This window comes from Corapipo altera, unplaced genomic scaffold (genome assembly GCF_003945725.1).
Source record: "Corapipo altera isolate COAL_440 unplaced genomic scaffold, ASM394572v1 1, whole genome shotgun sequence".
Taxonomy (NCBI): domain Eukaryota; kingdom Metazoa; phylum Chordata; class Aves; order Passeriformes; family Pipridae; genus Corapipo; species Corapipo altera.
The window spans coordinates 9541224-9552557 of NW_020884873.1; the positions used below are offsets into that span (position 1 = coordinate 9541224).

Here is an 11334-nt window from a genome sequence, read left to right on the forward strand (position 1 = left end):
AACTCAGTGTAGGAACTTAAGCAGTCTGATAAATTTACATGTCAGTTTCTTAAGACTGGGTCCCGGAAACTTCCCACAGTAATGCTTTAGTAGGATCACTGTTGTGAGAAGCTCCAGCTCTTCACACCCTAACCTCATAGAAAGCCCAGTGAGTCACAACTTCACACTACCACACAACTGGTAAAAGCTTATTCCTTTAGGAGACACACAAGTAAGTGCTCAAAGAAGTGGGCAGGCAGAACTAACAGGCTTACGGGGTTTAAGTTTCTGGCAGAAGTAGAGAGTTCAGTAGCTGTATTACAACAACAATGTGGCAAACACTTCTCCAGAGTAATGATGACTTTGCCTATAGGATCTCCAGATAAAAACCAAACTCTTAGTTCATGTTTTACAGTGCCCAGCACAGCTGAGCCACTAGTCTTACTTCTGGCCTTCAGGCACAATGACAGAACACCGGTATGACAAGCAGCCCACCCTGCACTCACCTGTGCTGCTGCAGGCCCAGCAGCACTGATTTCTCTAGCCTTGTCTCGTTGGCTATTGTGAACTGCATGATGTCATCCTGCTGTGTCCCTGACACAGCTTCCAGGGACAGCGTTGCGTACTTGGAGGTGTCTGTTTGCCTGTCATTGCGATCTGCAAAGGAGATCGGGCTTGACGACTCCTCCAGCTGGTGAGGCTCTTCATAAATTAGCAGACTCCTTGACCTCACTACAGACAAAGAGAGAAGGCAAAAAGACATGAGAAACAGGCAGGTCAGAGAACAGCCCTGGTTATTTCAGGAAATGGAAACTGTCAGAGCAGAGCTAAAGCTGCAAAGGGCTTTTCTTTCCATAGTGCTTAACTGGCAGTTTGATAGCTGAAGAAAGAAACCACAGGAATGGTTCCAGGTAGGGATCAAAAACCTCTAAATTATTCACGAAACAAGAATAAAATTAAATAATCACTGATAATATACTGGTTCATTATAGGTATATAATACTAACACTTTCCAACTCAGTCCTTGGAGTCTTTGCTGACACTGGCCAAGGGAAGACCAACTGATACCAGTTGTTCATTTTAACAGTATGAACATTTCCTACCGAGTAGAAACCCTACTACCTTTCACAAACCACTAGCTTTAGTTCCAGAAGTACCAAGCAAGCTAGTGGGGAAAAGGCTTTGCCCATGTTTATGAGGTCTGCTGCCATCAGTTTACCAAGCTATCCTTCTTTGTATATGTATATATATATACATATATATATATATATATATATATATCCTTCTTTGTTACATATAAAAAAATGGCCAGTCAAGAAGCAAAAAAGCAAAAGGTGCTTGAGAAAGGGGTTAGGAATAGAGGTGGAAAACAAGTGCCAAAGTACAACCAAGCAAGGAGCAAGACTGGAATAGCTGTCACTTACCAATGGAATCTGTGTAGGACTCTGGTGAAGAATGCTGCCTGGGCAACACCATCTTCGTAGCAGAAGGATATGGCCCATAGCTCTGAGAGAAGCTGCCAAAAACTACTGCAAAGCACAGTACCACCATCTGGCAAAGGGAGGATGCAGAAGAGGTAAGTGCACTAGGTTTTGACCCATGTGCACACATCAGAACTAACACTTTATCAAAACAAACCATTTGAGGCCCTTTTCATCACTACATACAGGGTCTCTTAGCAAAGGCACATATACAATAGCAATTCAGTGTTTTAAAGGGCACATTTCAAAGCTGGAGTTTGTTTTCAATGTCTGCCACCATTCTGACCAGCTGCCTTATTTACTCAGAAAGTTGAAAAGCAGACAAAGCTGCCATGTGTGTTTTACAGATACTGTCAGGATTTTCCCAACAGGTTACTTCTGCTTGCCCCAGTCTTGCTTCAAAGTGACAGCAAGGCTAGCAGATTAGGAGAACAGATTAGGCCTTGTAAATACTTTCCATCAATTTATACCACTTTAGATATAAAGGGAACTCGCTGGTTGAGTGTAGGTAGGGAAAAGGGAAATGTTTCATTCTACTCATTTTCTTATCTTGACTACTATTACTGAAATAGGACAGAGGTAGATTTACAGCCTCAGTTATATTTTCATTTGGTTGAGCAAGTTTATTTTTACTGGTAACAAAAGAACTGAGCATCAAAAGTCACCTTCGTTTTCATTTTACAACCCTAGACACCATTTCTCACATACAATACTGCAGTAAATAATAAAGTGGGTCACTTGGAGGAGCAGTGCTCCTTCCTTCATCACTGTAGCACCCAACCAAAAGCACAGGTCCAGTCTCCTCCAGAATTTACTGCCTTCCCAAGTCTCACCTACCTCAAAATTAATTGTCAAATCATGAAAAGGAGTTTCCCAAGCTGCAAATTTGCAACTGAGAGGCTTTGCAGAGCAACGGATGTGCCTTTGAGCAATGGAAAGAGATTCTCATCCCCTTACAGCATTAGGGACACTCACCATAAGACAGGTCCCTGTCTGTGTGCTAGCTGCCTTACATGAACGAGACACTTTGCCAGCAACCATGGCTTGGAGTCTCTGCAGCTGCTGCAGAAGTGTTCTGGAAAGCAAAGATAACAGACAAGAATCACACACACTGCCCCTCTTGTTGGTTAAATAGCTTTTTGTTTCAAATTCCACACCTGGCCAATAATACAGCATTTATGACAAGGTAGAGATAATTAAAGTCCTCTCCTTGAAATTACTAGCGAGGAATGGTTTTAATTTTACAAAGTTTTTACATGTATTAATGCTGGAACTTTCAAAAAGATCTTTTGTTTTTCCCTCAACTGATGTCCCTGAACACTTACTTCTTCAGTACTTTCAGAAAGCTCTTGTAACTAAAAATTGTATTTTCAGTGTTTCTACAAGAAATGGCTCCAGTGAGCACATTAGCAACTGAAACTGCTCTACACACAAATGACCAGATGCATATACAACCTGATATGTCATGAATTCAGCAGGAGTTTTGCCATTATTTTTAAAGGTGCAGAAGTGAGTTTATAACTGCTGTAGTTGGTGATTGAGGTACCTCCTTTTTCCAAAAAACCTATTCAGTGGTTTGGACCATGTGCTGGAACATTTTTAAAGAGAAGGTCTTAAAACTGAACATGGGCACAGATTTCATTTCTCAAATTCATTTATTAAATAAAACACTTTATTGCTATTTGCTAAATCCTCCAGGAGCTGACAAAAAATGCAGATGCTTCAAGTGGCTACTCTGACTGTGTCTTTCAGAGGTCCCAACCACAATGACAATTCTCTTGTGGCTGGAGTCAACAGTCCTAGACCAGCAGGATATTCTTCTGTCTTTCTGGCTGGCTTTTTTTCTGCTGTAGCATCAATTACTACAGTCAGAATACCACTCATTTAAATGGGAAATTATCTCAAAATATGATTGATACAGGCTTTTCACAGCAGTTTTCATTGAAGTGTTTTAGCAGATAAGGAGCAAATTAAATGCCTGTCCTTGACACAAACATAGTACAATTTTGTACCAAGTTGTTAAATTTGCTGTCCGTTTCCAACTTTACTTGTCACTTCTCCTGTAAGTCTCACAATCTCTTGTGGAGGATCCCCCAACAGAACTCCAGGCAACAGTTTTGGAAGCTGTGACGTCAAACACTAAAGCAAGAGGCGAGGTCAGGGTGTAAGAGAAAATAGAAGGATTATTTTAAGATCAAACTGGCTAAAAGCTAATTGTAGGACAGACCCAGAGGTGCCTTCCCAGCTCAATATACACTGGTCTGCCTGTTATCATAGATTTTTTTAATCATCAATGCTCATCGCTAATTAGGGCTTAATGAATTCAAGGACTTCAGGAATACATTCTGAAATGAGCACAAGGCATTCTCACAGCACAGATTTATCTGGGCCAGCAGATCCTTCTCAACTTATTAAGGAAGGATGTCTTGCATGCTCTTGAGAGCATGGCTTATCCTGCAACTCTTTAAAAAAGGAAAGCAATACACCTAATTCAATCCTTTACTCACTATTAGAGAGACCACAGACAAATTAAGATATATAAACAGTGTCCCTCATGTAAATGAGACCATCCCAATTTCCTGCTCCTTTTTGCGTCTTTCCCCAGCTCCCCCTCACATCCGCTGCATGGCATGGGGTCCACAAAGACTTGAGTACATAGTATACATCATTTTCTGGCACAGAACATGCTGCATGCAGCATTCCAACCACGTGCCATGAGCTATGCTATACAGCAGTGCCCTTTTAACTCCTATCACAGAAGACTAAACCTTCCCCCTGTTTCGGGCTTGAACCACTGGGCTCAACACAGACCAGCTCTGAGGAATGAAGAGGAAGGAGCTCTCCTCCTCCTCAGCTTGGGGGCTGGCAGCAGCAGCAGCCTTGAAATGCTGATCATTCCTGCCACTTTTTGTGGAGGCGTCAGTGAGAAAACAGCTAATGGCTGGTGAGGAAATCAACAGAGAAGAGGCAATTCTCCTCATTTTGCTCATCTCTGCCTTTTTGTGTTCAATTTAAAAAACCTGTTGGGCAGAGTGGGCCCAGAGAGCTGATTCCAAAGCAGTCTCCTTTTGGAAAGTATAATTAGGCAGGTATTCTGAGGTCTCCTATACACAGAGGAAGATTCATCCCACACCTCATTTACCAACTACCTTCACATAAAATGCCTTTCTTCCCCAAGTCATTTATCTGTTTGAGCAGAGCTACTGTCATCTTCTCAACAGACAAGGACTCAGTGTTTGGAGCTGGTAGGATACAGATGCATTTGCAAACTACGAACAAGAACTGAGGCAAGAGCAAGAAACAACTTTGATCAGAGATGATACCATGTTATCCTGCCACTGCCAAAATGGAGCACTCCTTGGTGCTTTTATTCTCTATTTGAATCTGGAATGGTGGAAGACTGGAGTCTGAGGTCAAAAGATTCCCAAGCAAAACCTTTTTACTGGACAGCTGCAGGGATGATCTGGACCAAGAGAGGGAAAAGGAGCAGGTCTCTACTCTGCAGAATAGGGACTTATCATAAACTATGATGCTCCCTCTAAATAGAAGCAGAAAGGCCACAAATGCTTTTAGTGGAACACACTGCCTATGGCTAAGTCCTAACAGGAGAAAATGCAAACCCAAGGCAGCATGCTAAGGGGGTTTGCACCCACAGGGATTATTTTCACTGTGTCTGACACATTTCTCAGGGATATTCAATTAGAGGGTCACCTCCGTGGGAGGTGTGAGCGTGTTTTCACACTTTTCTCTGCCAATGGAAGCACCTCATAGGAAAGCTGTAAAGTGACTGAAGACTCCTGCTCTTCCTTCCGCACACTGCCAGCAAATTCACTCTGCCTGTGATGTCTTGTTTTCCTGTGCACAATCACATATATTCATCTTCAGAAGAGACCCTTTCACTACCAAATAAGAGCAAGTCAAAGCTTCCCCTCTGCTTCCAGTGACACTGTGATTAAGGAGAGAAAATTTGTCACTCCAGGACGTAACCACCTGGGAGGCTTCCTCAATTCAATGTTTATGTTTAAAATCCAACATCAATTCAAAGAAAAAAAAAAAGACATTTTCTAGGGGACATCAAACACTTTATTTTAATCAAAAGTTTTCAGAGAATTGTTCCTACTTTGTGAGTAACAAAACCTAATTCTGATAAGGAGAGGGAAAAATTATTCTGTCTTCTAACTCTACATAGAGATTTCTATTTTGTAGGAAAGAGGACAAATCCCAAAGTAAGGCTTTCACTGAAAGACCACTTAAATCCACCATTTTGTTTCATCTGAATTACAAAGAAAATATCCAGCAATTTTCCATGGAAGACATTTCAGCATGAAAACCAATGTCCTATTGCTTTGAAAAGAAGGAGTTGCTCCAGGGCTGCCATGTTTTGTCAACTATTATAAGGGTGGTCTGAAATTAAGTACAAGATATCTCATTGCAACTTAAATCTAGATCCTTCACTCTTTGAACATGATTTGGTAAAATGACTTTACCAGCCTCAAATAAAGGGACAGCCAAGCAAATCAGTGAAGTCTGGCAGCTTTGGTGCTGATAAACCCTTGGTGGGTCAGAGTGATGTGTGACTTGATCTTTAGATGACTGGGAGCTGCAACAGTTTGGGCAGGAGCACGAGAAATGGGAGAACATCCGTATTTATAAAGCCACTGCCTTTAGAGGTGCCTGCTGGTTTGCGTTATTCCACGGCAGCAACTCTAGCAGCTACTTGCATGTATTGTCCATGTGTGTCACTCTCAACCTCATCCTATGTCTATCATTTCTCCAAGAAAAGGGATCATCAGTATATAAATCCAGATTCAAGAGAAGTGAGAAGCAAAGGTACTTCTCAACATGTTATACACAGCACCAGATATTTCAATACTGTCTTTAAGCCTTTGGTCCTGATGCCAAAATGTGAGTGGACCAAGCCTTCTTGGTAACTGGGACAAGTCAGTTCAATTCTCAGTGCCAGCTTCTTCTCACACCCTTTGCTTTCTAAGACAGCAGTGCCCACATGTTCGGATGCTACTCAAAACAATCAGACTCTGGCTCACTCGTGGCTACAAGACACAACAGATATGCATGTAATAATGTGCTTCCTTAGTTTTGAGAAAACTGCCTAGGAAGGAACTTGGATGGGTTTCTTCTAAAGGACTGAGTCATACAAACTAGGAGAGGTAACATATGCTAGTGTTCTAATACTAAATCTGACAAAAATGCTGCAGTCACCCACTCACAGTAATGAGAATTAAAAACTCTCCTGCGTCTTGATCCCCAGCCTCCTGCCTTGTCTTTTAAGATGCATGAATGCCAAGGGAGATGCTCCTGGATGCAATTTTTTTGACCTTTCACATTACATCTTTTCAGATCCAGAATTTCAGGCTAAGGCTGGCTTTCAAAGAAGAGTCATCTACATTTTTTCATATTACTAAGAGTAATGAAGGAACATTTTTTATCAGAAAAAAATTCTAGTGTTTCCATGGTTTGGAGCCAGATTTTGAAACGCAAGCAGGGTTTCCCTGAAGTCTTAGGTATATATCTATGCAAATATGTTCTATATATAGAATAACATGCTCTAAAAAAACAGATTACACATACTGAAAGGCAACTGCTGTTCAATAGTTGTATGTTTTGGAAATTGCCCTTCATTTCCTCTCAAAACCAGCCAGACTATACAAACATGATACTGACTGACAGCACATAGGTGTTCATGAACTTTTAGGTAAGCAGCTATAGCCCAATTTTCCAATAAGGTAGAAATCCAACTTTGTCTTTATCTATACTTGAATGCATTAACATTTTAACATGTAATCACAGCTCTTCTTTTCCTGTTATCTTCCTTGCACTATTACAATTTTTCACAATGAAAGAACAACTGTAATGCTTGCAGATCTACTTTTAGATAATATGTTCAATAATTTCTTCATTTTTTACTGCAATGAACACTCCAAGTTACAACTACAGTCAGCTAGTGCTCTGCTTTGGGCATATTAAATAAGATACATGTGTGCATAACTGTGTTACGTACTTTGAGAAATAACATCCCAGACATATAAATTTGGGCTTCTGACACAACAAACTGACAGTGCATAATTTTGACCACCACTGCTCTGAACTTTGACTCCTGACTATACACAGAAGATGAAAGTACCAGCTGTAGGATGCTGTGAAGACAAGTTCTGAAACATATGAAAGGTCTCTGGATGTCATGTGCAAATACCAGTATGGAAATGAGACATTTTTAATTCATTGTAAGATGTGGATAATGTACATTAAACAAGGGCCTGGAATCATTCTTTGAATGAGACAGTTGCACAGTTATACAGTAAATAAAAAAAGTGGCTCTTGGGGTTAAGATGAAAAACCCCTTAATATGGTATGTTACAAAATTAAGGCTTGATGAAAGCAGGCACTTTTACAGCATTGCCATGATTACAAGAATTTCTGTGCAGAGGGAAGAATATCTGCTGCTCTACAAGAGCTTACAGATCAATATCAATGCTATTGCAGAGGGCAGGAAACAATGCAACTCATCCCACATGACTAAACTATGAAGGATCTGGAGATAATATCACTTATCTAAATATTTTTAGAGCATTTAGCATGAAAGAATTAAGATAATCAAATAAGAGAGAGAATGCTAAAGGTCCTTTCTAAAAGGATGGACAATACCAACAAAGCTGTTCTCGTAAGTGCTTTCTCAACAACTCAGAGAGGAAAACAGCTGGCCAAATTTATCTGGAATGGGGAGAACAGCTCCAGGCTTGACAACATGCTGTCCTCAAGTGGATAATCTACAGCTGCACCTTTCCTTAGAGAAGTTGGCTTTAGCACCTTCTGGGACAGATCCTGGGAGAGACATCCCTACTCCACATCTACAGAACAATTCCTGGTTCTTGTATATGAAACTGTGGAGGACGATACAAGAGGCACAGAAATGGCTTGGCTCTCTTCAAACAAGCAGCAGATGTCTTTATGCATGAGCAGTGTGTGGGAGAGGCTCTCCCACAAGTTACAGTGCTACAGGGTCTGGCTCCATGAAAGTAGAGATTGGATCCAGAGATTAGAAACAACACATGCCACTCAATTAGCAATATATTGGCTGCCAGATAAGCTCTAGGGCCATCTTCCATGACTGTGGGTCTTATCTTCAAAACCCAGCTTCCTCCCACACTTCATTCAGTGGTAACATTCAACCATTACTACAAATGCCTCTAAACTAGAAGGTGTTAAGAGTGGGCTTTTCTAGTGCCTACTCATTGGAATTTGCCACACTGAGCATAAACCAGGACTGACACTGCACTCTCAGCTAACATCCAATTAAAAGATCAGCTATTTGACATTTTCTGCCATGTGTCCTTTGAGAAAGCCACCACTGAGTCACCCGCTTCTTCAGAAATGAAGCAAGAAGGTGATTTTCCCCTCCAAATGAAGGAAATGCTGGGGTGTGAGATGGTTAGAAGGGTGCACAATAATTGCAATGACATCTAGTAGTGCAGAGGGAATAAAGACTCTTGAGCTTTGGCACTGTAATTTCTGGAAGTGTCATGTTCCAGGTCAAGGTCTCCTGGCAAAATTTCACTAAATAAAGAGAATTGGGAGAGTTGGACTGCAGTTTTCTGTTTGTTTTGAGTCACTAACTAGGTTCTTTAGAGCTCTTCTGTTGGGCAGTGAAAGAACTCTAAGGAGCGCTAAAAGGTTCCCAAGCACTCCACAGGCTAGGGAGACAGTTTAAGACATACCATCAAAGCTCCCATGCTTTACATCCCACTGCAGTCACAACAACTGCCTCTCCTCATCTTTCTCTGGCATTAACCCCATCAGATACAGCTGTTGTTCACATTTCAGTTGACCTCTTAACCTCCAGATTTTCCAGCTTCACTGTAATAACACTGCTATGGTTTTGTTTGATTCCCTTCATACCTTACCTGTTAGTATTCTCCAGGACTTCAACCTTCTTACGCAGCTCACTGTTTTCATTTGAACAGGTCTCAACTCTGGAGACAGCGCAATGAAAGAGGATTGTAAAAAATCAGTCATTTATTAAAGCCATTGCAAAACAAGCCAAACTTGCTGTCACAGAGAGCTCTATGATCTTGCCTACATCTTAAAAGATACTACGAACTGTGGAGCCCCTACAGTGCTACATCCCACTAGGTGCAGCTCATTCAGGATGGGCTGTAACTACTTTCTGCCCCTTGAAATAGCATAGCAAAGATCCTGCTCAGACTTCCTCTGTGCATTGGGCCACAGGATAGATACTTTAGAAGTCACAGAATGGGTTATATTTATGTTGTTATCAAGTGTTCTGTGCAAAGGCACCCAGAAATCCAGCGAATGCCATGCTTCTGAAATCAGACCCTCAAATTTCAAGTTGATGAGGGCTAACAATCCAGGAGACTACAGACAGTGCTCAAGATTGTCCCAAGACAGTACTCATTTCCACACTGTCCCTGGAAATCCCCTAAACTAAAGGAGATTGTAATATAACTTGGCACCTAAGAGGTCCAAGTAAAAATATGTGACTCCCAAAAAGACAAATATGACCACTCTGAATAGCTCCAAGAAGAAAAAAGGTAAAGGGAGACAGCTTTGATATCTGTATGCATAGGATGGAATTTCATAAGAGTAACTCTAAGGAAGTGAGACGTGGCTATAAAGAGACAGGAAAAAAATGGGAATTACATCAAGGATATCACCAAAGATGGTACAAGGGTTTTAACAGAACCATCTGGTGAATTGCGTAAGAGCAATACTAGAATACTTGTCTCTTGGAAGAAAGAATAATTTGGGATATAAATCACTAACTGGGGGTTTGGCTACTGCTCACTAAGGGAAGCTGATGGGTCACATGCTATTTTCCTGAGTCCTGCTTGTTTTCCCAGGCAGTCCTGACTCATCCACTTCCTATTTCTGTTTTCATCTGCACTAGAAGACAGAATATTCTTACTCTGAATCCACCTTTGCCTGGACAATGCCTATCCACACAGCTGCAATAGCAGCTGGGTCTTGCCTTATTTAATGTGTAAAGCGTTTGCTGGCACTGTTAGGCATGTGCTGCAGGCAGGCACAGTTCTGACCCTGGACAAGCAGCAGCTAGGACCAGGGCCTTTTCTCAGTCACAGCCACGAGATGGCAGCTGGCACTCTGTGCACAGAACTGTCCCAGCATCCACAGCTGGATCCCTTCCCAGTCCTGCAACTAGTGCTATTGGCCCGCTGGAAACAGGAAGGAGGCTGGCTTACTTTTTTTCCAGACTGTCCATGTATTCTTTCTTTTTTCTTCTACTTTCCTGGGCAGAGATCTAAGGAAAAAGAAAGAAAAACAACAAATATTTGCATGGGGGGAAAAAAGGCATAAAAATGAATTAATAAACTGATAAAAAGCCTCGACGTTATTAGATGCAAGGCTCTGTGTTCTCATTTCTATTCCTGGCAAGCAAAGCACTGACTGGATCTGTTTCCGCATTCTGAAGCAAGACTGCTCCTCTCAGTCGTAATAAAAAAGATCATTCCCCGCTAACCTTAAAAAGTAAATCAGATTCATTCTCATCCGGAGAGAATATCCTAGGACAAATACTAAAAGATGATCCCAGGGCAGTGCCCTGCATTTGGGAGAGGAAAAGTCTGTGAATGTGTTAGAAAGCAGCTCTGCAGACAAAGACTTGGGGTCCCGATGAGCAAGTCAAACGTAAGTCAGCAGTGTGCCAGCCCCTGTAGCAGCAGCGGCCAAACAAATCTGGGCCTCCATAAATGAGATTTAGGTAGCAGGTCAAGAGAAGTGGTTCTTCCCCTCTGTTCAGTGCCTGCAGGGCCACAGTTGAGTACAGCCTACAGTTTGTGGCTCAGAAATAAATACTTTGGATGCACAGAAGTGAGCCCAG

The 11334-nt window shown here is 41.7% G+C and overlaps 1 protein-coding gene across 3 annotated transcripts in view; it reads right to left on the bottom strand.

Moving 5' to 3' along the window:
* Window positions 1-11334, bottom strand: part of CREB3L2 (cAMP responsive element binding protein 3 like 2) — an 83879-nt gene that overhangs the window by 7247 nt on the left and 65298 nt on the right. For all 3 annotated transcript variants that reach the window (XM_027659047.1, XM_027659037.1, XM_027659055.1), the window contains exons 7-11: window positions 10697-10755; window positions 9380-9448; window positions 2436-2535; window positions 1404-1530; window positions 486-711 (exon numbers count right to left, since the gene is read on the bottom strand). In XM_027659047.1, coding sequence (XP_027514848.1) covers window positions 486-711; window positions 1404-1530; window positions 2436-2535; window positions 9380-9448; window positions 10697-10755 — 581 coding nt within the window. The remainder of the gene's footprint in view (window positions 1-485; window positions 712-1403; window positions 1531-2435; window positions 2536-9379; window positions 9449-10696; window positions 10756-11334) is intronic.